Source organism: Vipera ursinii, assembly GCF_947247035.1.
Source record: "Vipera ursinii genome assembly, chromosome: Z".
Taxonomy (NCBI): domain Eukaryota; kingdom Metazoa; phylum Chordata; class Lepidosauria; order Squamata; family Viperidae; genus Vipera; species Vipera ursinii.
In genome coordinates this window covers 15728406-15756132 of record NC_139517.1, presented here as the reverse complement: position 1 = coordinate 15756132, position 27727 = coordinate 15728406, and the positions used below count along the sequence as shown (strand labels likewise).

General features: G+C 43.5%; 1 protein-coding gene across 5 annotated transcripts in view; it reads left to right on the top strand.

Annotated features, from left to right (window-relative positions):
• Positions 1 to 913: 913 nt before the first annotated feature.
• LOC310650300 (lysophospholipid acyltransferase 7-like) overlaps positions 914 to 27727 on the top strand; it is a gene marked incomplete at its 5' end in the record, with an annotated part of 27577 nt that continues 763 nt past the window's right edge. Inside the window, 9 exons of one of the 5 annotated variants that reach the window (XM_083379165.1) lie at positions 914 to 1136; positions 9055 to 9135; positions 10107 to 10236; positions 12460 to 12586; positions 12684 to 12840; positions 14732 to 15092; positions 17283 to 17465; positions 20897 to 21092; positions 22354 to 22796. In XM_083379165.1, the coding sequence (XP_083235291.1) occupies positions 914 to 1136; positions 9055 to 9135; positions 10107 to 10236; positions 12460 to 12586; positions 12684 to 12840; positions 14732 to 15092; positions 17283 to 17465; positions 20897 to 21092; positions 22354 to 22599 (1704 nt within the window). In that variant the 3' untranslated portion in view covers positions 22600 to 22796. Of the gene's footprint in view, positions 1137 to 9054; positions 9136 to 10106; positions 10237 to 12459; positions 12587 to 12683; positions 12841 to 14731; positions 15093 to 17282; positions 17466 to 20896; positions 22797 to 27727 lie in introns of those variants that run through there. The other 4 variants (XM_083379164.1, XM_083379167.1, XM_083379168.1 and 1 more) reach the window with 4 other exon arrangements.

Here is a 27727-nt window from a genome sequence, read left to right as displayed (position 1 = left end):
CACTCTGGCCTTTGAGGCCACTTGGGGTTTATCGGTGCCCTGTTGAGGGAGCGGTGTTCAATTCTAACACAGATGGATTCTTTTATCCCTCTTTCAAATTTATGGTCCTCTCTATCCAAAATGTGGACTTCCTAACACAGATAGAAAGTCCATATTTAGAAAGACATAGATAGTCGATACAAACTGGCACTTTGGCACAAATTAACAAATACATTTTAAAAACTAAACATGTTTTTGGGGTCAGATTAGATTAAAATTGGGTTGGGGTTTTAATACGTCTTAATTATTGTTTTAACCTTGGGCATTTATTTAATCGCTTTTAACTTTTGTATCCTGTTTTTGTATTTATTGCCCTGTGCACCGCCCTGAGTCCTTCGGGAGAAGGGCGGTATAAAAATATAATAAAATAAATATAATAAAATAAATAAAAAGTAGAAGCCACTCCCCCCAAAGAAGCAGACAGCACAGGTATCAGATTCTGCCTGGTACTGTAGCAAGTCGTTAATTATTTCTTACTGATGGGATTATCTGGTTTATGCACCAAATTACTACATTGCCCAGAATCCTATTGGCAGCGTAAAAAACAACCAAAAAAAAAAACCACAAGCCGCCGGTACGGTGGCCTTCGACGGACAGCTCCGTACGCGCTTGTCTCGCTTCGTCGGGCTTGGCTTGGGAGTTCACTGGTGCGGAAGAGCCGTAACACCGGGATAATTCCTAAAAGTTCCAGACGTTAGTATTACAGCAGCAGCAGCAGCCTCCCGAGATGACAAAAGTAATTTGTGCCCTTAAGATTTTTTTTTAAAAAAAAAAGACATTCAACGGCCTTCCTGAGGACACTTACACGGATCTCTGTTTTTATACGTGCCCACGCGTGTCACTAAGCTTGCGAGATGATGTTTAGCCTGCTCTCATGGCTTTTCCGGACTGTGTTCGGAGACGTTGGATGACACGCCCCGCGGCTGCAGTCCCTCCCTTCTCTCCCCCACGGCCGGTGCTAAATAAAAGTCGCCTTCTGAGCAAAGTTTGGCAAGGGGTGGCTGTGTTCCCGTTCGCGAGCCGGCCGTCCACTCATAATCCACCCTGCAAAAAAATGGGCATCGCCTGGTCACGCTTGTGGCGCCGTTTGACAGAAGGTGAGCAAGCTGGGGGAAGGGTTTGTGTGTTAAAACCGAGGTGCTGGGCTTAGCTGGCTTTTTGGGGTGACCCTGATTGCTGCTCATTCCAACCGGTTGCCGTGCAGGCAGAAGTTGCTACAGTAATTGTAGCGGCTGTAACGTTACTGTCACAACGGGGCAAGCAACAGCTGGAGTCATTTGGATTATGAATGTTGAGTCTAATGCTGCTTTGAGACTGGATACAGAAGCTTAGAAAGTAGAGCTTGGAGCTTCCCGATCTCCTTTATTACTGAGTCTATTAGGGCGGAATCTTTTGGAATATGGTTTATTGAATTGTTTCTTCTTGAGCTTTTTGCTACCTGAATTTATTATTATTATTATTATTATTATTATTATTATTATTATTATTATTATTATTATTATTATTATTATTATTATTATTAATTTAATTTGTATACCGCCCTTCTCCCGAAGGACTCAGGGCGGTGAACAGGGCAATACATATTAAAAAAACAAGATACAAAAATGAAAAGCGATTAAACAACAGTGCCCATGAATAAATTAGTACACATTAAACAGTTAAAACCGATTTATAAAACCCAACCCCATCCCATCAGGCCAGGCCAGCTTGTTCAAAAAGGTAGGTTTTGAGATCGCGCCGGAAGGAGCGGAGGTCAGGCGCCATCCGGAGCTCGGCCGGAAGATGGTTCCATAAATCCGGCGCGCCCACAGAGAACGCCCTCCCCCTGGGGGCCACCAGTCGGCATTCTTTGACTGGTGGTACCCTGAGGAGGCCCTCTCTGTGGGAGCGTACTGGGCGGAGGGAAGTTGACGCCGGCCGCAGGTGCTCCCCAAGGTATTCCGGACCCATGCCATGTAGGGCTTTGTAGGTCATTACCAGCACCTTGAATCTCACCCGGAAGACAACTGGAAGCCAATGCAGCTCATGGAGCAGAGGTGTAACATGGGAGTGTTGGGAAACTCCCAACACAACTCTCGCGGCTGCATTCTGTACCAGCTGGAGCCTCCGAGTGGTCTTCAAGGGTAGCCCCATGTAGAGAGCGTTGCAGTAGTCCAGACGAGAGGTCACGAGCGCATGAGTGACCGTACGTAAGGCATCCCGGTCTAGATAGGGCCGCAACTGGCGCACCAGGCGGACCTGGGCGAAGGCCCCCCTTAGTTCCCCTGTCTGTGATAAAACTGCTAACCCACTTTCCTTCTGTCTTTTGGTTGTTCATATCTAACATTCCTACTGTTACCCTCCCTATCTCTCACAGAATGCTAACAAGGCAGCAACGGCTTAAGAGCTGGAATAAAAAACATTTTAGGGCTTCCACCCTTACTGCCTTTAACTGGGCTCTGCATGGGGCTGAGGCTGAAAAGGGGTGTTGGGTGAAGGAAAATGTCTCCAGCTGAAGTTTGCCTGAAGACTATTTAGGCAACCTTGAAAAAATGAGTAGATTAATCTGCACTTTGTTTTGTCACCATCATCTCCCCCAAATAACATTAGTTACTTTCATTCTCATACTATTTTATTAGTACTTACATTCTTGTTGTTTGTGTGCCTTTCCATTGGGCATTATCAGTTTCACTTTTGCCCATGCTTCCTGATCCATTCCTGCTTTCTATTTTGGTGTTTTGAGTTATTTGAGGCCTGACAGAGCTGGGGCAAATATCCAGAACTGGCTTCAGCTGAAGCTGGCAATCCTAGTTGTTTAACAATGAGACGTTGGTTAAGTGAGTTTTGCCCCATTTTACCAGTTTTGCCCAATTGTTAAATGAATCATTGCAGTTGTTAAGTTACTAACATGGTTATTAAGTGGATCTGGCTTCCCCATTGACTTTCCTTGTCAGAAGTTTGCAAAAGGGGATCACATGACCTCGGGACACTGCAATTGTCATAAATGTGATCCAGTTGCCAAGTGTCTGAATTTTGATCATGTGACCCTGGGGATGCTGCAATGGTCATAAGTGTGAAAAATGATAAGTCACTTTTTCAGTGCTGTTATAACTTTGAACGGTCACTGAATGAATTGTTGTAATTTGAGGACTATCTGTATTGCTTTCATTTTATTCATGGGGGTAATGAGGTTTGTCATGCAAATTCACTTACAGATAGTCCTCAAATTATAACCATTTAGCGACTGTTCAAAGTTACAATGCCTCTGAAAAGAGCGACTTACAACCATCCTTGATCTTACAGTAGCATTCCCACAGTCATGTGATCATAATTCTAGTGCTTGGCAACTGGCATGTATTTGTGACAAGTTGCAGCATTCCAACATCATGTGATTGCCATCTGTGATCTTCCCAGCTGGCTTCCGACAATCAAAGTCTATGGGGTAAGCTGGGTTCACTTAAGAACTGCATGATTCACTACTACTGTTGTGATTCATTTAACAACCGTGGCATAAGGGTCATAAATTTGGATGTGACTCACTTAACACCTGCCTTGCAGAAATTCCAATCCCAATTGTGGTTGTAAGTTGAGAACTACCTGTATTATTCTAAGGCACGGGTGTCAAACCCGGCACCTCAAGTGACGTGTCGCGACGTATCGCAACTCTTTTTGCATTGCCGGCAATGGGGTGGGCTTAGCTTCGGTATGAGGAAACCGACCCGCGGGCCAGCAGTTTGACACCCCTGTTCTAAGGGATCAGAGCTCACAAAGTTTGAGAAGCCCCAACTACACTGTTTTTATAGTAATTTTACTGAAGATTATAATTGCAACAGTAAAAACTAATGCAAACTAAAAGAACAATAAAAAAGAGTAGAAGGTACAGAAAACAGAGGAATTGAAAAGGAAGACTATAGTAAAGAAAGTGAAAGAAATAAAGATGTAACTGACTTCTCATCTTCTTTCCAAAAAATGTAAACAATTTTAGCAACTTATCACCTCTTAAAATACCACAATGTGTCTATATACATTGTACACCGCCCTGAGTCCTTCGGGAGAAGGGCGGTATAGAAATATTAATAAATTAAATTAAATTAAATTATATATGAGGGTTATGTGCTGATTTTGGGCTTCGGGTTCTTTAGCCTGGCTTACAGAAATTAGAAAGTGAAAGTGACTCCGCAGGAACATTTGGAAATAAAAATAGCTGTGGGGATACAGTAGAAGCATTTAGATGCCAGGTGTTTATGAAAGTACACGAAATATTTGTTTTCTTCCAGATCAGATATTGTCTCTGTTCAATCTGGGTTAGTCTGAGATTATTTCCCTTGGTCAGATCACTCTGTACAGGTAGTCCTCAACTTACAACAGTTCATTTAATGACTTTTTGAAGTTACCACGGCAGTGAAAAAACTGACTTATGACTATTTTTTGCATAGCCATTTCAGCATTCCCCATGGTCATGTGATTAAAATTCAGACGCTAGGCGACTGATTCATGTTCATGACAGTTATAGTGTCCTGGGGTCATATAATCTCCTTTTGCAACCTTCTGAAAAGGAAAGTCAGTGGGAAAGCCAGATTTACTGAACAATTGTGTTACTAATTTAATAACTGCAGTGATTCACTTAACAACAGTGGCAAGAAAAGTCGTTAAATGCAGCAAAGCTCACTTAAGAACTGTCTTGCTTAGCAACCGAAGTTTTGAGCTCAGTTGTGGTCACAAGTTGTCCTGTAGTTCTCCAGCTGTTCATGAAAAAAATCACTTGGGATAGTTTGAGTATCACTTGAGAGTCTTTCTAATCTACATAAATTGGTCTGTGAAGTGGGAGGCATTTTAAAATGGGTTCCTTTTCCCTGGCTGTGCATTACCTCCTTTTTGGATAGGCAAACAATCTGGTCAGTGCAATGTTTCTCAACCTTAGCAATGTATGGACTTTAAGGTGAATTCCCCAGCCAGCATTGTAGCAGTTCACATCCACACGTTTTAAAGTTGCTGAGGGGGAGACGATTGTTTATTGTCATTTTTTTTACTATAAGCACATTGGCCCACATTAAAAATGAAATTCGGTTGTCTGCTCTCAGAAGAAAGTATATATCTACCCATACACAACACACTTATACACATGCTGTACACACGTATACATACACATACCCCATACATACATACATACAGTACATACATACATACATACATACATACATACATATAGAGGAACTAACAGCCACATGCTTCTCCCAGAAGAAGGAAGCTAAAGCCTGATGATGACGGATGGGACTCCGTCGAAACGTTGCGCCTACACCTTTAGTTCTACGCGGGGAAAAACCCGAAAAACCAAGGATCCACATACAGGCACCCGCGAAAACCTCAGAAAACATGTATATATATATATATACTTTGAAGCCACGGGACATGAAATTGATTTTAAAAAAACCAAAACTATCGCCAAAATTGAACATTTTAACAACAGAATAATCAGAGAAGCCATTGAGATAGAAAAACGCCCCCACAGCATGAATAAACGAGATGATACCTCTCGTCTACCAGCCATTTGGAAACCCGCCTTGATTGACAGACGAGGCCCAACCACCAAGAATGATACCAGACCCAAACTCATGATAACATCACATGACATCACCACCACACAACCATTCAAAAAGCAAATCCGAACCCACAACGATAAAGACACACAACCACAAAACAGAAACCTAACTACAGCTGCAACATCAGCCACTTTAAACCCCTCCAAACCACACAATAAGCAAATTGACACCCACTATAAAAACATGGCACCACCACAAACACGAAGCCGAACAAAAGCAGCACAACTCACCAGCTCAGGTCTGGAGCTGGCAGCTGAGACCAGCCCATCCACTCAGAACACCCCCCCACAGAATCAGAACACACCCACCATTCAAAACACACTCCCACCCAATCAGAACACACTTGGCCCCCTACCCAATCAGAGCACACCTCCACAGAACACACCCCCTCTGGCAGTTGGAAAAAGAGGAACAAACAGCCACATGCTTCTCCCAGAAGAAGGAAGCTAAAGCCTGATGATGACGGATGGGATTCCGTCGAAACGTTGCGCCTACACCTTTAGTTCTACGCGGGGAAAAACCCGAAAAACCAAGGATCCATATATATATATATATATATATATATATATATATATATATATATATATATATGGACAGTAATTAATATGTATGTGTATATATACATACATATTAATTAATTAATTAATTAACCTCAGAAAACATATATATATATATATATATATATATATATATATATACATACATATTAATTACTGTCCATTTTGAATACATAGCGGAAAGAGGAAAGTTGAGAGTTCACAAGGTTGAAGCTATATGGAACAAAATTGTGACTGAATCCACAAGTCTCCTCCTAGAACAGACATGTCAAACACAAGGCCCGGGGCCCAGATCCGGCCCGCGAAGTGGTTTCATGCGGCCCGCGAAGCCAACCTGGAAACAGTGAGGGAATGGCCCCCACTGCCTTGGCCCTGGCCCAGAGACCCTCCTTCTGCCAGAGACCCTCAGATCTGTCCCACTCCTGCCCAGGCCGCCATAGGCACCCTTGATGACAACAATGTAGAGCTGGCCACGCCCGCCCAGTAGGCCATACGCACTCTAGCCACGCCCACCCAGTAGGCCACGCCCACCCAGGCCATACCCACCCGACCCCCTGAGGGCAACTGCAATGCTGATGCGGCCCTCAATGAAATTGAGTTTGACACCCCTGTCCTAGAAGGTAACAAGGAAAAAAGGTTGTGAAGAGGATGTGTAGTGTCCCGGACAATCCTGTGGACCTTGCTCAAGCAGTGCTTATATACCACATTCTGGATAGAAGGGAGTGAACTACCAATAATCTTTTCTGCTGTCCTCAACACTCTCTGCACCGTGTTCCTGTCTGAAGCAGTGATGCTTCCAAACTGGACAGTAATGCACTATAACAGGATGCTCTTCATCGTCCCTCTGTAGAAAGTGGTCAGGACAGGGGAAAGAAGTTGTTTTTTTCTCATGCGACGCAAAAAATGCAGGTGCTGCTATGCCCGCTTCACCAGTGTCTCGCTGTTGAGCGACCAAGCCAGCCTACTCGTTAGCTGCAAACACTGGACAAGTAAATAAATCATAGTAATTATAGGGAGTCCTCGACTTATGATCAGTCACTTAGCAACCATTCCAAGTTGCCTTGGACAACCCCCCCCCCAAAAGGTACTTATGATCCAGTTCTGAAGTTCAGATGGCCAGGATGTTTCCCTTGGTCACATGATCACATTTTGGCAGCCAGCCCACGTTTACAGCCATTTGCAACACCCTGCAGTCACTTCCCAAAAGAAAAATGGTGATCCTTCCTGGCAACACCACCCACCCCTTCAAAATACTCTCTATCATTTCAGCTGCAAAAGGCAGAGAGGCCCTGAGGAAAATATTTCTTCACAGACAAACTTGGGAGTGTAGCCAGAGAGGGACAGCATATTTCCATAAGCTGCAGGAAGAGATTTTTGGCTGCCTGTAGCTCTCCTCAATCTTGTCCGCTGTCTTGAAATCTGTTTAATTTGTAAGCCTGGTAATGTCTACAAACTCAGCTTTTTTGGCAGTTAGCCTTGAATTAGCTGCTTCCTTTCCATTTTAGCTGTTCCCTTCTCTTCCTGACCTTGTAACATTTTTAAAAGAATAATCCTGGGAGTTGAGGTCCACGTATCTTAAAGTTGCCAAGGCTGGAACACACTGCTTGCTCTGTAAGGTTCTCTGCTAGATTGGGAAGCTGAAGATCATCTCAGAACTCCATTCTTAGAATTGTCAAGAAAAACATATGGGTGGAAGAGTGTAACCCACCTGGAACCAAATTCAGGGTGACGGAGACTTAATTTATTTATTTATTTATTTAGATTTCTATACCGCCCTATTCCCGAAGGACTCAGGGCGGTTTACAGGGCAGCATAAAATACAATATAAAAGATAATATAAAATTAAAATAAATTAAATTAATTAAGCCCAACAATTAAAACAATATTTAAAAAGCTAAAATCCCTTCAGTCCAGGCCTGATAAATTGAAAAGCCAGGTTTTCAGGTCCTAGCGAAATGAACGCAGATCGGGGGCGGTCCGGAGTTCCACAGGTAAATCATTCCAAAGGGCAGGTGCACCCACAGAGAATGCCCTCCCTCTGGGGATCACCCGCCGGCACTCCCTAACCGGCGGCACACTAAGGAGGGCCTCTCTATGGGAGCGCACAGGACGATGAGAAGTTGATGCTGGCAGCAGGTGCTCCCTAAGATAATCTGGACCCATGCCATGTAGGGCTTTATAGGTCATCACCAGCACCTTGAATCTCACCCGGAGGGCAACTGGAAGCCAATGCAGCTTGCGGAGAAGAGGCGTTACACGAGAGTATTGGGAGACTCCCATCACAACTCTCGCGGCTGCATTCTGCACCAACTGAAGCCTCCGAGTGGTCCTCAAGGGCAGCCCCATGTAGAGAGCGTTGCAGTAGTCTAACCGAGAGGTCACGAGCGCATGAGTGACTGTGCATAGGGCATCTCGGTCCAGATAGGGCCGCAACTGGCGCACCAGGCGAACCTGGGCAAAAGCTTTCCTCAACTTGTTAACTTGTTAACTTAAACACTATCAAAGCCTGTAGCTCATCATTACATCTTGTGGCCGCAACACTGGGTTTCAATTTTTTGGGGGGTGGGTGGGTGGTGTGGGTGGGTGGGGAGGGGGCGCAGCATGGTTGTTTGATTCTATTGTGCATAACTGCATTAAAATAATAGCCCCTTATCCTTGCTATCAGGTTCTGAATTGTTGCATTGAAGATTAGTCCTGACCTTTCTGCTTCACCCATGTGTATCATGCTTGTCTGTGGTCCAAAACCGCTGGATCATTTCCTATTTTCCACTTCACCAAAATCATCTTTAAGGCCAACGCTGTGGCTTATGGTACTCTGTTTATGGCAGCACTTTCAGCATTTGTGACTGTAACTAGCTTCACTCTGAATCTTTTGGCAGATACAATTTCATCTGTTGGGATTGCTTACACAGCATTCCTGTTTGTCCCAATTCCCGTTGGCTTCTTCTTCAAGAAAAGGGGTAAGTGTTAAGATTGCTATGCCTTCGTTGGAAACTGTCCTGGGTTTTTAGGCCAGCAGTACTTTCCATTAGCTTGCTGACTTAAAAATTCCAGATAAAGACTGAAATAAGTCCGAGAAATAAAAAGAATTCCAGATAAAGACTGTAGTGTGGCCAGATTTATTCATACTCAGCAAAGACTTGTTTTAATCATGGCTTGCTAATTAAGCCACAATGGGGATGTTCACACATTATGCAAAGCTTTCTGATGTCAGAGCTTTTGAATAAGCGACATAAAGCTAAATCATAAAATGTGATTCACAGGCCATAATGTCTGCATTTCATATCACACAGAGCACATTCTAGCCAAAATCATACCATTTGGTATAACATGTGAGACCACCCTCTGGGCCCTAATCTTAAGCTTAGTGGTGGATAGTCAGAACTGAGTGATATTTTTTTCCATCCCAGATAACTGGTTTGCTTTAAAAGGAAATTCTGAAGAGTGAGGATGGCCACAATCTCTATGAGTTTCTGCTGTCTCTAGATTTTAAAGATTATGACTTCAACCTGGCTAGTGTGGAGTCCTTGGTGCTCTGAGCTTGGTGGCTCTCTTGCAGACATTTCATTACCAGCGCTGATGATGTTAGCTAATTTGGTAATGAAACAGCTGCAAGAAAACCACCAATCTCGGAGAGCGCCAAGGATTCCACAGTTCAATCCTGAGCTACAAATCTTCTCTTCTATCGGTACTCGGCTATGAATTTAACACATTTTCCCTGAAAATAAATTACTGAACCATAAAGCAATCAAACTCTTTGAATTTCCCAGCAAACTAAGCCTTTCAGAGAAATCAAAAGCCATTAAAGTAAACTTGTTGCACAAATCTGGCTGTTACCAAGTTTCTAATTTTCACACCCACAGTCTTAAATTCTCAGACTGGCGTCTGGATATTTGGTGATGGACATTTCTTTCCCTTTCTTTTTCTGTAGGGTTGAAGTTCAAGAAATATGGGGCAGCTGCCGTGGGTCTTGGGCTTACACTGGCTGCTTGTGGCATCCACACCATTCATTCCTTTGCCACCATCATGGGGACATGGATTATCATCAAAATCTCACCAAAGTAAATGGACCAAAAAACCCGCATCTGGTTAACAGAATATTACAGGGAGCCGCATGTTTTTGGTGATTGTGTCTGAAAGGCTGGGAGGTTTTGAAGGTTTGGGAAGTCTGAAGAGAAGAGTAGTCTGCAGGGCAGCTATAGGAAAATGAAATGAAACTTGAAAGCAAAATGAGATTTGACTTCCCAATGTTCCTAGTTCTAAATCCTAAATTCAATTATCAGGGAGCCTGGGAAACGTATAGGCAGGGATTTTGGAGAAGGAAACTTTAGCTCTTTAGGTGTGGGCCTATGTGGCAGGATGTGTGGATGTAATGGAATGTGTGGATGACCTTGGGGGTTGAAGAGAAGAAATGATGCCTAGGAAACAATCAGAGAAGAGAGGCATGAGGCTCCAGTAGCTTAGTGGTCAGAGAAAAAAAAACACCTTAGGACAGACATGTCAAACACAAGGCTCGGGGGCTGGATCCGGCCCACGAAGTGGTTTCATGTGGCCCGCGAAGCCATCCTGGAAACAGTGAGGGAACGGCCCCCACTGCCTTGGCCCTGGCCCAGAGACCCTCCTTCTGCCAGAGACCCCCAGATCTGTCCCACTCCTGCCCAGGCCCCCATAGGCACCCTTGATGCGAACAGTGTAGAGCTGGCCATGCCCACCCAGTAGGCCATACGCACTCTAGCCACGCCCACCCAGTAGGCCACGCCCACCCAGGTCACACCCACCCGTCCCCCTGAGGGCAACCACAATGCTGATGTGGCCCTCAATGAAATTGAGTTTGACACCCCTGCCTTAGGACAATCTCTTCTTAATGGACCAAGCAGTTAAAAGTGGTGGTGAGAAGTTATACTTTCACACTTGCAAGATTCTGTTAATGTAGCCTTGCAATAAAGTAGAATTAGTTTATCTAGTTGTGTTTCCTGTCTGGTGTACCTGGGAGGGCTGACAGTTGCTGTGATGAATTTGGATGATGCAGTGAGCTCAATGTTAAAGGGTCTTGGCTGGAGGAGAGGGGCAAAATCAGGCTGAGTGTTATATGGACAGTAACAAGCTTAGTGTCTAATAAAAACACCTTGCTCACATCTATACATCTATAAGTAGTGGTGGAGGAGGTGATGTTGGGTATTCCTAAAGTTGTTTTGGTATGGTGTTGGACTGGTGTACTGTATATATCAAGAAGGAGGGAGGAAAGTTGGAAATCCAGCAGGATCACGCATACCCCAAAATAGAGATCTGCTGACCAAAGGGGTTGGTGGCAAGAACTGCAATTTTTGGAGAAGGGACCCAGATGTCAGCAAGGGCAGCTTAACAAAGAGACTGGCCTGCCAGAAGCTCAGAAAAGGGTTATTTTCCCCTCTTCTTATTCTCTCTGGCCACCTGGTTCATACATGACACTAATCAATGGTTTGAGACTTATTGAATAAGCCATTGTTTCTTGGGTTTACTTAATCCACCAAGCTGTTTTCACAAACCATGCTAAGTCAAAACAAAACAATGCAGATTATGGCATTATAGTCCAAGTGTGAACCCCACCTCAACAATATGAAAATGCATGTTTGGTTAGAATATAAGTGAATATAAGAACAGAGGTATATACTATAAACTGGAAGTTTTTAAGAAGAGACTGGACAGCCATTTGTCTGAAATGGTATAGGGTTTCCTGCCTGAGCATGGGGTTGGACTAGATGACCTCCAAGGTCCCTTCCAACATTATTGTTATTATTATTATTGTTGTTGTTGTTGTCGACGTCGTCATCATCGTCATCATCATCATCTTAACGTTGTTGTTGTTAGTTGCAAAGTCATGTCCGACCCATCGCGACCCCATGGACAACGTTCCTCCAGGCCTTCCTGTCCTCTACCATCTTCTGGAGTCCATTTAGGCTCACGCCTACTGCTTCAGTGACTCCATCCAGCCACCTCATTCTCTGTCGTCCCCTTCTTCTATTGCCCTCGATCTTTCCCAGCATTAGGCTCTTCTCCAGTGAGTCCTTCCTTCTCATCAGGTGGCCAAAGTATTTGAGTTTCAGCTTCAGGATCTGGCCTTCTAAAGAGCAGTCAGGGTTGATCTCCTCTAGGACTGACCGGTTTGATCGCCTTGCAGTCCAAGGGACTCGCAGGAGTCTTCTCCAGCACCATAGTTCAAAGGCTTCAATTCTTTGGCGCTCAGGTCTTAATATTATGATGTAGATAATTTCTTAACCATTACATGTTCTCTTTTTTTAAAATAGGCATTCCCACTCTCTCACATTAGGATGGACTTTTTTGTACCTGCTCTATTTCCACAAATTTACCTTCTTCAGGTTTCCTCAGACAACACATCTGACCAAGTCTGTGCAACTTTTGCTCACTCTCAAGGTAGGTAGTGCTAAATTGTGGCTGGTTAAGGGTAGGGAGAGTTCTTGGGTTAAGGGGAAGTAAGTCCTTCCTCCCATACTTTAATTGATGTCTCCAGATGGTGAGCGTAGCCAGTGAGGTGCAAGAATTCATTCAGCTGAAGGAACAGGAAGTGATATCAGGGACCAAGTCCCCTGCAGTTGGTGTGATTCCTGAAATACCTGGATTGGCAGAGATACTGTGCTACAGTTACTGCTATGTGGGACTTATGACAGGTAGGTGAACTATATAATAGAAAGTGAAATATATCTACAAGTACAAAACCCAGTCATGCATTTTCCTTTTGACAGCCTCATGAGTGATGGGCAGAGGTGGGATTCAAATAGGTGAACAACCGGTTCTCTATGTGGATGCCGCTTCAGGAAGTCGATTCTGGGCTTGGGCAACAAAAAATTAGCTACCGGTTCTGCTGAAGTGGTGCGAACTGGCTGAATCCCACCACCGGTGATGGGTTTATGGATACTTTAAAATGTGGGCACTTTTTTTGCTACATAATATAAGCATGAGGGGCTATCAAAAAGAAGAGAGGAACAGCCTATTCTCAAAAGCATCTGAGGGCAAGATAAGAAGTAATGGAGGGAAACTTATCAAAGAGAGATTCAACCTAGGACGAAGAAGAACCTTCCTGACAGTTAGAACAGTTATTCAGTGGAACGACTTGCCTTCAGATGTTGTGAGTGTGCCATCACTGGAGGTTATTAGGAAGAGATTGGACAGGCATTTGTCCAGAATGATATAAGGTCTCCTGCTTGATCAGGGGATTGGACTAGATCAGGGGTAGGCAACCTCGGCTCTTTGATGACTCATGGACTTCAACTCCCAGAATTCCTGAGTCAGCATAGCATAGCTGACTCAGGAATTCTGGGAGTTGAAGTCCATGAGTCATCAAAGAGCTGAGGTTGCCTACCCCTGGACTAGATTGATTTCCAAGGTCCCTTCCAACTCTATTATTCAATTATTCTGTAATCAATAAGAGAAGATCCTGGGCTGAAGAGCTATGCTTCGTAACAAGACTTTCTCTTTAAAGGAAAAGGTAGCGATCAGAGCAAGGTAAAAAAAGAATAATAAAGCCCACTCCAGCTTTGCCCTCTGGTCTGCTTTTTTATGTTGGCCATCTGTTGATCTTGCTGTGATGCCTAGTCGTTTTGTGTAAGTGTGGGCTCTCTTACAGATCCTCCTCAACTTGTGACCATAATTTAAGCCATTATGATCATCACTGCAGTCGTATGTTGAGGCATCACTTGACCAAATCCAAATTGTTGACATTTTCTTTGTGGCAGTTGCGATGTGAATGCCACATCATTAAGCAATGGATGCACAAACCCAGTTACATGATTCACTGGGCAACTAGCTTACCTGTTCAGCTGGACATTGCAAACAGCAGAAAAGGTCAGCTAGTTGCCCATTGCCCAAATAGAGTCACGTGACTGGGTGTGCACGTGTGGTCATAACTTTGAAAATGGGTTATAAGTAGCTTTGGGGAGGTCTGTTCTAACTTCAAATGGTAGTTAAGCAACTGGTCGTAAATCAAGGACTACCTGTATTTTGACAGAAGTGTGTTTGACACTACTTTGCTTATCAAGAAAAAAAAATAACTATACTTCCTACTAGTCTGTATATCTTTCATCAATTTTCCACTTTTGTAGCTTCTTTTTCGCTTGGTGAGAATTGCATAGAAAAAAAGATAAACTAGCAGATATGATGTTTCTGTTGTCAAATCCTTCAGAAAAACAAGAGTTGTGCAGTTAGGAAATCCTGGCATTCTTCCCAAGTCACACACAACCTTAGCGGAGTCTTTCCAAAATAGAAGCTCTCCAGATATGTTGGATGCTGTTTCCCATAATATCCAGCCAAGATACTGGCTCTGAATTAAGGGAATTGATGTTGTGGAAAGAGCAACAGTATTCTGGATTATTAAAATGTGCATCTTCTCCTAGACCAGGGGTGAGCAATTATGACAATTTGATGACCTGTGGATTTCAACTCCCAGAATTCCCGAGCTGGCCATATCATTAGTTATTTATTGCCCACCCCTGTCTTAGGCAGATATCGCTCATTGATCTTGGTTTGTTTCATTGCTTTCCTTTCTGTGTTTTTAAAACCCAGGCTTATTTTATCGCTATCGTACATATCATGATTGGTTGAATCAGCCCAATCCTTCTGAAATTCCTACATGGAAGCCACTGCTTTACAGATTGATGATGATGCCTCTCTTTGCGACTTCATTTTTGGCCGTCTCCCACATCTTCCCCCCTGAATATGTCGAAAATGCTGCCTTCTACGAAAAAGGGCTCCGTTTCCGCCTTTTCTACATGGTGCCAGTATCCTTTGTCTTCCGCATGCGTAACTATGTGACCTGGTATGGCGCGGAAAGTGCCTGCATCACTGCTGGCCTTGGAGCGTATCCAACTTGTGCCAATTCACGACCGGGCAAAGGACCGACGGTGGAATATGAATCTCTGAGCCAGTGAGTTTAGGAAACAGTCTCTCTTCCTTGGCTAAAAAAAAAAAAAATCTTTCCCACTACAGGTGGTCCTCCACTTTCAACCATTCAATTAGTGACCGTTTGAAGTTACCACAGCAAAGTGACTCATGATCATCCTTCACACATAGGACCATTGAGCACACAAATACACACACACACACGGTCACGTGATCAAAATTCGGGCACTTGGCAATTGGCATATATTTATGACCATCATACTATACCAGGGATAGGCAACCTTGGCTCTTTTATGACTCGTGGACTTCAACTCCCAGAATTCCTGAGCCAGCATGGCTCAGCATGGAAACCTCTCCATTTCTCCTCAGCATGGCTGGCTGAGGAATTCTGGGAGTTGAAGTCCATGAGTCGTAAAAGAGCCAAGGTGGCCTACCCCTGCACTACACTATCCCAAAGTCTTGTGATCACCATTTGCCACCTTCCCAACCACCATCCAACAAGCAAAGTTAATGGGAGAAGCCAGATTCACTTAACAACCACATGTAACAACTGCAGTGATTCACTTAACAACTGTGGAGACGTGGCGGTAAAATGGGGCAAAACTCACTTAACGAGTGCCTTGTTTAGTAATGGAGATTTGGGACTCAATTGCGGTCATAAGTTGAGGGCTAACTGTGCAGGCACTCCTTGACTTGCCATCATTTGTTAGCAACTATTTAAAGTTGCAAGAGCACTAAAAACGAGGACTTGCACATGGCCCTTGCATTTAACGATCATTGCAGCAGCCCCACAGTCACGCGATCCAGATTTGGGAGCTTAACAACCAGCTGGTGATTGCAGTGTTTCAGGGTCTTGTGATCACCATTGGTGACCTCAGCTGGTTTCTTTTGACAAGCGAAGTCAGTGGGGAAAGTTGATTTCTTAACAACGGGTGTAATTCACTTAACAGCTGCAGTGATTCGCTTAACGACTGTGGCAAAATCAGGTGTGACTCATTGAAACAACAACTGCTTGGCTTAGCCACAGAAATTCTGCCTATTGTAGTCGTAAGCTGAGGGACCACCTGAATTGAGTAGACCAGGGGTCCTCAAACCTGGCCACTTTAAGACTTGTGGACTTCAGTTCCCAGCTTTCTGGGGAATTCTGGGAGTTGAAGTCCACAAGTCTTAAAGTGGCCAGGTTTGAGGACCCCCAGAGTAGACTAAGGATATATTCTGACAGCTGTGGCACAAAAGAATGAGCATTATTTGCACTCTCCCATCCGCTGATTTCTCTTCTGTCTGATACTAAAACCAGTGAATGGCGGGGCCCTGCTGTATTTTCCTTAACCAGTCCTGGTGGATTTTTGTGCAGGCAGGAAAAAGATCCACCCGTCACTCTTCTTAATTTGGGCTGGGGCTGGATATGACTTTTGACAGATGGTTTACATTCCAGGGGTTCCATCACTAGTCAGAACTCCATCTGCCTTGGGGCCATGGTTGAAAGAAGACAGAAGATGCTGCCTGAATAAGAGGCTCAGATAAATGCAACCTGAGCTCTGGATAGGGGATTTTATCACCAAGACTGAATCATGAGGACATGTCACTGTGCTTTAGATGCCTAAGACATTTTCACAGGGCAGTTGGGGGAGGGGGAATGTGCGAATGAACCCTAAATTTAGAAAAACCTTATTTATATTAATGGTTAAGGTACCAGGCTACAAGCCAGGAGACTGTTGAGTTCTAGTCTCGCCTTAGGCGTGAAAGCCGGCTGGGGGACTTTGGGCCAATCACCAGGAGACTGTGAGTTCTAGTCCCATTTAGGCAGGAAAGCCAGCTAGGTGACTCTCAGACTAACCCACCTCACAGGATTGTTGTGCAGGGAAAAATAGGAGGAGGAAGGAATATCAGATATCTTTGCCACCTTGAGTTATTTATAAAAACAATAAAGGCAGGTCACAAGTGAACACATTCCTGTTATAAGAATGTTGATCGATCTCTTCTTGGTTCAGATGACTGCAAGCCTGCAGGTATTTATATAGAGGTCTGCACCCTTTTCCCCTCCAGAAGGTGAGCAATTCAAATCAAGTGACAATTTTTATTTGTTTGTTTGCTAACTGAACATTTCAGAGAGACTCTGGTCAATCCAGTGTGGAAGGCGTGCCACCTCCAGTCAGTTCCAGAGCTGAAACATATGCAAAGTATTTTCTTTCTCTCTCTTTTTTTTTACAAGCAGATCAGCTGATGGGAAAGCATCCAGTGTTGCCTATGATTATGAGACAATCAGAAACATTGATCCATACGGTACAGAATTTTGTATCAAGGTGAAGGATGGCATTCGCTGTTGGAACATGACTGTCCAATGGTGGTTATACCAATACACCTACAAAAATACGCCTTCCCTCCCCTATGCCATAAGGTGAGTCCTGTGAAATTGGATTAAAATAAAAGAACACTTAGGCCAAGTGATATCTGGAAGGGAGGTATGATGTTAAACTGGGTTGATATGAGACTGTTTTATGGAGAAGATAGAAAGGATAACTCTAGACAAGTATTTCTCAGATTTGACGCTTTTTTTAACACGTGTGGACTTCAACTCCCAGCATTCCCCAGCCAGCAACTCCCATTGTGGGAGTTGAGGTCCACGTATCTTAAAAGTTGCCAAATTTGAGAAACAATGTTCTAGAGTCAGTGATTGGTTGTTTTGAAGGCAAGCAAGGAAGGCTGTTCAATGATGCAGATCTGAAAGGGGAAAAGGGATGCAGGATTGTGGGACTAATTGGGTCTGATATTAATATGCAAATGAGAATTGCAGGAAGCAGCAATAAAAATGTAGCACAAAAACATGATTGGTTTCAGACTTGAAACCAGTTATAAATTAAGGGGATGGAAAAGGAGGTAGTTGGCAGAGATGATTATAAAGTAGAGGGCACTGGTTAATACGGTATGGACATGCATGGAAAATGTGGGGAATTAAATAAATTTGGGATGGGACATAAGTAGCAACCTGTAACTTGAAAAAAGAGGAAATCAGAAAGCCAAATTGGGCCTAAGAGAACCCACAAGGCACTTTGAGCTTGAATGAAAGTTGCATAAATAATCATCTCCCAACCTTGTGTTTTCTAGACAAGTGTCAGAGACAAAAGACAGGGCTACATGTTAAATTTCAATTAAGCTAACTCATGCTGTGCTCATGCTTGCACAGCAATCTAATCCACTAACAATTAGCACTATTTTGATGCTAGATATGGTGTTAAATAGTGGGTTCTTGGTGCAGGAATGACGATGCGAGGCTGAGTACAGGATAACTCATACTTTTATTTCTTGCTGGAACTGTACTGAAGCAAGGGTTGCAACCAGCCGCAATATATAGTCAAGCCCCTAGGCGGCAGCCAATAGGTTTGAACCAACCATTGCCGCCTGGGGCTAGCCAATTGCAGGACAGGAGACAGTCTGGGTTGCTGGAGAGCCGTTAGCTGCTCCAGCAACCCACGTGGTGTATCACAAGAGCCCAGTACATAACACCCCTCCCCTCTTAGATCAGACTATGACAACAACATTTAGTCTTGACAGTTGTCAAGACTTATTAATCAACACACAAACAATAAAGTGATAATAATAAAAATAATAAAAATCACTGTGGAATACAATGAGATTAAACAATGTCTAAATGATCAGGCTTCCATTTGCAGTAATAGGCAGTTTCTGTAGTTTAGTGGCAACAGGTTTTACAACAATGTATATCTCTTTATTTTACAATGTAATCTGTAAGGTACAAAGGAGGCTTGTGTGCCCTAGAGGAACGTCTCGGAGTTCCAATCACTTTGTGGTCTACCAGCTTACCCAGTGGGCTGGGTAGATTTGTGTCCCTTTGTGAGTCAAGGGGATTCAAAACACTCTGGCTGGCCTCACCAGGTTGGCCCACCCCAAAGTCAGTCTGTTCGGCAGAGTAGGCACAGCGGTTGCTGAAGTTTGGTTGGCTCACTTCGTTAGGGGGTCCATGTTGCACTCCAGAGCTCCCCGGTTCTCCCTCTGGTTCCATCTCCACTGAGAAGGAAAAATCCTGGTAGTCCCTATGAGGGCTGGCTTGGCCGCAAGTTTGAGGACCTTGGGAGGGACTTATGACACAGTCTTCACTTAGTGGCCATTCTGGAAACCTTTTCCTGAGCTGATCAATGTGTCTTCTGACAACTTGCCCTCCCTCCAACCCCACTTCATAAGATAGGGGTCCGGATGCCTTGGTGATTTGACCAGGAACCCACAGATTCCCACGGACCATAGTTCCTGGCCCAAACCCAGTCGCCCATGTGCAGCCCCCTCGGGGGTTTTGGTCGAGAGGCTTCTGCTGCCACTCTGTCTGGATGCAACCTGTCCAGTTTAGTAATCAAACGCCTTCCCCAACGTAGTTCTGCAGGACTTTTACCTGTGGCCGTGCAGGGCGTAGAATGCTGGCAGAGTAAGAAATCTGCCAATCTGTGATGCCAGTCACCTGTGACAATGTGCTTGAGTGCCTCCTTTAGGGCCTTATTTAATGTGCATTTATAGTCAGCACAAATGTGAATTTCCCCGTTGGCTTTATGTGGAGTGACAATAGGAGTTTCCCACTCCCCCCCATCAATAGGCTGTAACACGCCCTGTTCTACAAGCTTATCAATTTCGGAATCAATTTTATGTTTTAAAACAAAGGGGACCCTGCAAGGTTTAACCCTGATTGGGACAACGTTGGGACAACGTGGACTTCAGCTCTTAATCAGCGAAGCAGGATCCCACCTTCGTCGCCACTGTTAAATAGTGGGTTCTTGGTGCAGGAATGACGACACAAGGCTGAATACAGGATAACTCATACTTTTATTTCTTGCTGGAACTGTACTGAAGCAAGTGCTGCAACCAGTCGCAATATATATAACTCACCGCCCTGAGTCCTTCGGGAGAAGGGCGGTATACAAATTTAATAAATAAATAAATAAATATAGTCTAGCCCCTAGGCGGCAGCCAATAGGTTTGAACCAACCACTGCCGCCTGGGGCTAGCCAATTGCAGGACAGGAGACAGTTAGTCTGGATTGCTGGAGAGCTGTTAGCTGCTCCAGCAACTCATGTGGTGTATCACAAGAGCCCAGTACATAACATAAGGGTTAACAGAATTTAAGCTGGGTTGGGCTTAGTCCGCTTATGGGAACGTAGAGAGTCTAGGCCAGGGGTAGGCAACCTTGGCTCTTTTATGACTCGTGGACTTCAACTCCCAGAATTCCTGAGCCAACATGAGTGGCTCAGGAATTCTGGGAGTTGAAGTCCACGAGTCATAAAAGAGCCAAGGTTGCCTACCCCTGGTTTAGGCTAATTCCTCTTTTGACTCCTCCCACAGGCTCTGCCACTCCTTCTCCTACCTTAGGTTCATTTTCTTTTTTTTTATTAAAGAGTTTTACAAAAACAAAATTTTACAATATATCCCCAAATCCCCCCCACCCCAAACCCACCCACTTCCCCCCCACTTCCCAGAGCTAAATACAGGATTATAGTTATAATAATCATATTCTAAATAAAAATTATGCATAATATACAATTAACCAAATTCATAATGTGCTTTAACTCCCCTTTAACATAACCTTAGGTTCATTTTCAATCCCTATATCATTAAAGTCAACCTGAAGAGTTTTAGAGCATTGGCTGGAGGCTTCTAGGTGATGAAGTCCAATAGCTTTGTAAGTTGGGAAAGGCTGAGCTAGATTTAACAACAGCCATGACAGTGTTAGAAATGATCGTGGGACATTGGAAGGATTCTGAGATAAATGGATGCTTGAATTGGCATGAGAAAAAGATTGTAGGATTGACAAGACCTTTTTCTTCCTAGGTCTGCCTGGACTATGGCTATCTCAGCCTACTGGCATGGACTCCGCCCCGGCTATCACCTCAGTTTCTATACCATCCCACTGTGCCTAGCAGCTGAGGGGGCCATGGAGGATGGGTTGTTGAGGCATCTCTCTCCCTCTAGCCGTGCTTGTGTTAACAGTACACACTGGTTCCTGAAGATGAGGGCATATGACTATGTGTGTGTGGGTTTCCTCTTGCGTAGCTTTGAGGGTACCATTCGCTATTGGAACTCAGTGTATTATTGTGTTCATGTGGGGGCTTTGAGTTTCTTTGTGGCTGGGAAAGCAATGGGGGCCCTGAGGAATCGGGATTCCCCAAAGGGCAAAGATGACCAGAAGCGGGAATGAGAAGACTGTATTCCTTTGTCTTAAATAATCAGTGGGAAAGCTAATCTGTTGCTTGGATTGGCAATAACTAAAGGGGGTCATTGTGTATAGGTTCAAAATGGCCTCAAAGAGGAGTTTGCTATGTATCATTACAAAGGAGGATGGGGTGTTCCAAATTTCAGATTGTACCTTAAAGCGGTTCAGCTTAAACTCATGGTGCCTTTAATAACAGAAGGTCAAAATAGATGGTGGCTGCAATAAAAAAATACAGTATTAAGATGTAGGTAGTCCTTGACTTACAGCCATTCATTTAATGACTGTTTGAAATTATGTCAGCACTGAAAAAAGTGATTTATAATCTGTTTTTGCATTTACGCAGCGTTCCCCCAGTCGAGTGATCAAATTTTGAGGGAAGTGGGATTCGCTTCATGACTGCATGGTTCACTTAACGACCACGGCAAAAGAGATCATAAAATCAGGCTCACCTAATGAGCATCTGGCTTATTTGTAAGTCAAGGACTGCCTGTAGTGGTAAACCTTTATGTAAAATAGTGTTTTTAGCAAAGTTGCTCCCAATTGGTAACGGATTTTCTATATAGGGTTTATACAGTATATAGATTTATTCAATATAGCTTTAATACATGAAAATTATATATGGTTCTTGGAAGGCCAAATATTCTCCTAGGCTCTTTGCACCATTTGGGGGTCCTACTAAGACTTTCGACTCCTTCTTGAAGAACATGGGCTGGCTCTTTTTTGGAAGATCCTTCATCCTGTGTACCAATTGCAGTTGTTTCTGGATTAGGGGGTCGGGGTGCTACTCATCATTACTGATACCTTGGATCAGAGGTCCCCAACCTTTTGGGCACCAGGGACCGGTTCTGTGGAGAAAGGTTTTTTCTGCGACCTGGAAGGGATGTGGTTTTGTGTGCTGCCTGCATCTAGCAGATGGTGCTTTGCTTGTTTGTGCGGCCCAGTTGCTGGCATGCCATGGACCGATACTGATCCACAGATCAGGCACTGGGGACTCGTGCCTTGGATAACTCTTGTTTGGATTGTTGCAACATACAGGGAGGTGACCAGAAGCTAAATAAAGCCTTTCCATCTATAGGTTCATCCAAAAGGACCTTACACAGAGCCACCGGATGGCTGCATCTATGGATGCAATAAAAACAGAATTAACAACTGCATTTTGCCGCTGTTATCATCATCGCAATATAACACTGAAAGTCAATTCTTACTCCTGTTCTTCAATTTCAACTTTATTCAAACGAAACAGAATTTACATAAAAAACTTTTTATATCAGCTGGTCCTTTTTCTTTCCCGCCAACACAGTCTCATTTTGTATTTATTTAAAAAATGCAGGGCGGAGAAGTATTTGTTCACTCGTTCACTGACATAACTTCAAATGGTCATTAAATGAATGACTAAGTTGAGGGCTAACGTAATACTGTATTTTCTATGTTCACTCACTCACTTTGTTAGGGCTATCCATTTGCCAAGCAACTTTGGGTAGCTATTTAAAAGTTTGAAAAGAAGACTGCAGATCTCACATAATTCCACTGCCTGAAGGAAGAATCAGGTTTTCAGAGTGTTCTTAAAAGCCAGCAGGGTCAGGGCCAGCCAGATCTTGGGGAGAAAGTGTTTTGTAGAGCAGAAACAGCACAATTCCTAGTTTCCATAAGATGACACTTATGGGGCCCAGAGCATGCCAATCTTGTTGGATCTTTAGGATGGCAGAGTTGTAGCCAGAAGCCATTTGTAACTAATGCAGCATATGCAATCACAGATGGCATGCCCATATTGGGATATACTCATACTTACTCGTACTACTGAAAACATCAGAGATTTTTGTCATTATTTTCTGATACGAATACAAATACGTAAAAAACCACAGTATTTTATTAATAATTACTGGATTTGTAATAAAAAATAGCCATGGGTCTAATAGGAGCACTTAAGAAAAAAAAATGGTACAATAGTATACTCTTCTTGTCTCTTAACCAAAAATTAGCATGGTTCTCCTCCTATCTCCTGGGACGTTCGCAGTCGGTGTTGGCAGGGGGGCAGAGATCGACCCCGAGGTCTCTCGTTTGTGGAGTTCCTCAGGGGTCGGTTCTCTCGCCTCTCCTGTTCAACATCTACATGAAACCGCTGGGTGAGATCATTCGTGGTTTTGGAGTTGGGTATCATCAATATGCCGATGATACCCAACTTTTCTTTTCGACCCCAAACCACCCCAGTGATGCCCTCGCTGTGATGTCCCGTTGCCTGGAGGCGGTTCGGGTCTGGATGGGGAGGAACAGACTTCAGCTCAACCCTGACAAGACTGAGTGGCTGTGCATTCCGGCATCCCGGGACATTCAAAATGTTCCATCTCTTTCTATGGGGGGTGAGCTCTTACCCCCCGTGGATAGGGCTCGCAACTTGGGAGTCCTCCTAGATTCACGGCTTACCCTAGAAGATCATGTAGTGGCCGTGACTAGGGGGGCTTTTGCCCAGGTTCGCCTGGTGCGCCAGTTGCGGCCCTATCTGGACCGGGATGCCCTGTGCACGGTCACTCATGCACTCGTGACCTCTCGCCTTGACTACTGTAATGCTCTCTACATGGGGCTTCCCTTGAAGACCACTCGGAGGCTCCAACTGGTACAGAATGCGGCCGCGAGAGTTGTCTTGGGAGTTTCCCGGTACTCCCATGTTACACCTTTGCTCCGCGAGCTGCATTGGTTACCAGTTGTCTTCCGGGTGAGGTTCAAGGTCTTAGTTATGATCTTTAAGTCCCTACATGGCATGGGTCCGGGGTACCTCGGGGACCACCTGCTGCCGGCTTCAACTCCCCTCCGCCCTGTGCGTTCCCACAGAGAGGGCCTCCTCAGGGTGCCTCCGGTCAGGGAATGCCGACTGGCGGCCCCCAGGGGGAGAGCCTTCTCTGTGGGTGCCCCGGCTTTGTGGAACCAACTGCCGGTGGAGCTCCGGACGGCATCGGACCTCCGAACTTTCCGTCGTGGTCTGAAGACCCATTTGTTTGAATTGGCCGGTCTGGCCTGATGGGGGAGTTGGGTTTTAAATTGTCATTTTAGATTGTATTATTGTTTTTTAATTGGGCATTGATTTAATCTTTGTTTTAACTTTTGTATAGTATTTTTTTTTTTTATTGAAAAGTTTTACAATACAATTTTCCATTAAAAACCCCCATCCCCCTCCACCCTCCCCTCCCTACCTCCCCCCTACCTCTTCCCTCCCCCCTTACCTCCCCCCTTCCCCCCTCCCTCTTCCCTCCCCTACCTCCCCCCCACCCCCCTCCCCCCCCCGGACTTCCCAGAGCTAAATACAAGGTATATATATATAAAAGCAATCATAAGCAACCATATACTAACAACCATAAATTCTAAAATCCATCACTCTCTAACTTATATAAGAACAAACAAAACTTAACATTATTAAATATATATAAAAAAAATAGGAAAAGAAAAGAAAAAACACGAAGGAAGACTTATTCGAATGCTAGATAAAACTTCTTAACCCTATACTTATTCTGGATAAACTCAATCCACTTTCTCCATTCCATAATATAACGTTCTTGCGAGTGATCTTTCAAATAAGCCGATATCTTCGCCATCTCTGCCAGGTCGGAAACCTTTAAAGTCCATTCTTCTATGGTCGGCAGCTCCTCTTTCTTCCAATATTGTCCTATCAAAAGTCTTGCTGCCGTGACTAAATTCAGCATCAACTTAGAGTCCACCACTGTAGCATCAACAATTATTCCCAACAAAAAAAATTGCGGACAAAACTTTATCCTCCTTTTAAAGATCTTCTGTATATTCCACCAGATTTTAATCCAAAAGGCCTTAACCTTTTTACATGTCCACCATATGTGAAAATATGTTGCATCTTCAACCCCGCACCTCCAACACTTAGGCTGATAATTCGGGTACATACTTGCAAGCTTTTTAGGATCTAAATGCCATCTATAAAACATCTTATAAAAATTCTCTCTTAAATTTTGAGCTTGAGTAAATTTCACATTCCTCACCCAGATCTTCTCCCACATGTCCATTGTAATAACTTCCTGAATATTTTGGGCCCATTTTATCATACAGTCCTTAACAAGCTCTGTTTCTGAATCAATCTCTATCAATGCAAGATATATCCGTTTAATGTGTGCAGGTCCCTGATTTCTAATTTGCTTTATCAGATTTTCATCAATCGTTGCAAATCCAATTTTCTGGTCTTCTTTCCACCTGGCCCGTAACTGAGTATATTGAAACCATGTTTGAACAACCTTCTCTTCTCGCAAGAAGCTATATGATTTCAAGCACCAAACATTCCTTTCCAAACTTAAAATTTCCTTGTAGGTAGTCTCATCGTGTTTGAAACCAGCATGTATATTTTCTATTGCGTGTTTTGGAATTGCCCACAATGGTATCTTACAACTTAGCTTATGTCTATACTTCTTCCAAACTCTCAGCAATGCCTGTCTTAAAATATGCGTCCTAAACACAGTACCTACCTTCTTATCATACAACAAATATGCATGCCAGCCAAACAACAAATCATGGCCCTCAAGATTTAATAACCTCGATTGCGTCAAATTGATCCAATCACTTATTCCTACTAATGCAGCAGCTTCATAATATAATTTAAAATTAGGCACTTTTGTATAGTATTGTATTTTTATTTATATGCCCTGTGAACCGCCCTGAGTCCCCAGGGAGAAGGGCGGTATATAAATTAAATAAAACAAACATAAACAAACATAAACATATTGAAACCAGTAAAAGAAAATAAGATTTTTTTCTGTGGTATGATTTTATAAAATATTCTAATGATTGAAATGATAATAAACCACCTACTGTATGCCCTATTATGAGAAATAGTAGCAGAAAAGAACATTATGTATGTTCTTGTTTTGTGTGATATCGATTCACACTTGATCAATGATGATATATATGTTCAAAAGCTGTTATGATCTCAAAAACCTCTAAATCATTTTTGGTCAAAGAGCATTCTGGGAAGGGATAGAAACTGCTACAGCAAAAAGATGATACCACAAAATTACTTGTTTGCTAATGAGGTGGTAAGGTGGAAATACTACATATTTATGTATATTCAGATTTATAGCCTGAATACACACATGCATACATTGATTGGAAATTGAGAAAGGTGGGTTTTAATTTTCAAACCAAAAAAAAGTATTCAGGTAACATCCTTAATTATAGATTTTATATAGTTGCCCATCTTAGCCTTGTGATTCTTGGTGGCTACCAAAAAACCCCCCCATAAAAATACAGACCATTATTAAATGGCAACACAATGTAGCCAAGACCCCTAAAAGATTATCTTTCAATTAAACCCCATATAAGCGGAGTAGGCGTGAGCTTAAATGGACTCCAGAAGATGGTAGAGGACAGGAAGGCCTGGAGGAACATTGTCCATAGGGTCGCGATGGGTCGGACACGACTTCGCAACTAACAACAACAAGCGGAGTTCTACTAACAACCTGGTCTGAGGGGACAGCCTGTCTACAACTTTTCTTCAGCATAGTGATTTTTGATGTTCTTTTTCATAAAAATTATTTTCTGAAGATTTTAGTAAACATAGTAAAAATAATACAAACTAAACGAGGAAAAAGGAAAGAAAAATGCAGAAGATGCAGGGAAAAGGAAAAAAGGTGAAACGAAACAAAAGACAATACACATAGTCCTCAATGTATGACTGTAATCAAATATGGAATTATAGTTGTAAATCATTCAGTTCATTAAGCAGGTCACCACATTGAGAAGAGCAGTCTCTTGTTCCTCTCTGCAAGGAGCTGAATTTCAGGTGACTTCTTCCCGAAGAGCTAACCACCATCTGTAATGTAAAACAATCTTACACTTACAAACCAATCATTTCCTGCAGCTGTCTCAATTCCCTGCTTCATTCAGTAAATCAATGCCAATATTCATTGCATTTTTGGTCTTGCGCAGACCAAGCCCAACTTTCTCAGATCTTTCATCCTAACAGTTACGGGTTTTCTAGTTTGACCCCCTTCTGAAGCAGGAGACCATTCCGGATAAATGGTTGTCTGGTTTCTTCTTGAAAACCCCCAGTGATGGAGCACCTACAACTTGTGGAGGCAAGCTGTTCCACTGATTAATTGTTCTCACTGACAGGAAATTTCTCCTTCTAGGATGGGTCTCTCTCTTTAACAAGTTTCCTCCTATTACTTCTTCTCCGTGACAGCCCCTCAAATATTGGAAGACTACTCTCAAGCCTTTCTCTTCATTAAGCTAGACATGCCTAGTTCCTGCAACTGTTCATGATTATGTTTCAGGCTCCACTCCCCTAATCATCCTTGTTGCTCTTCTCTGCACTTATTCTAGAGCAGGGGTAGGCAACCTTGGCTCTTTTATGACTCATGGACTTCAACTCCCAGAATTTCTGAGCCAGCTATGCTGTGCTGTGCTGTGCTGTGCTGTGCTATGCTATGCTATGCTATGCT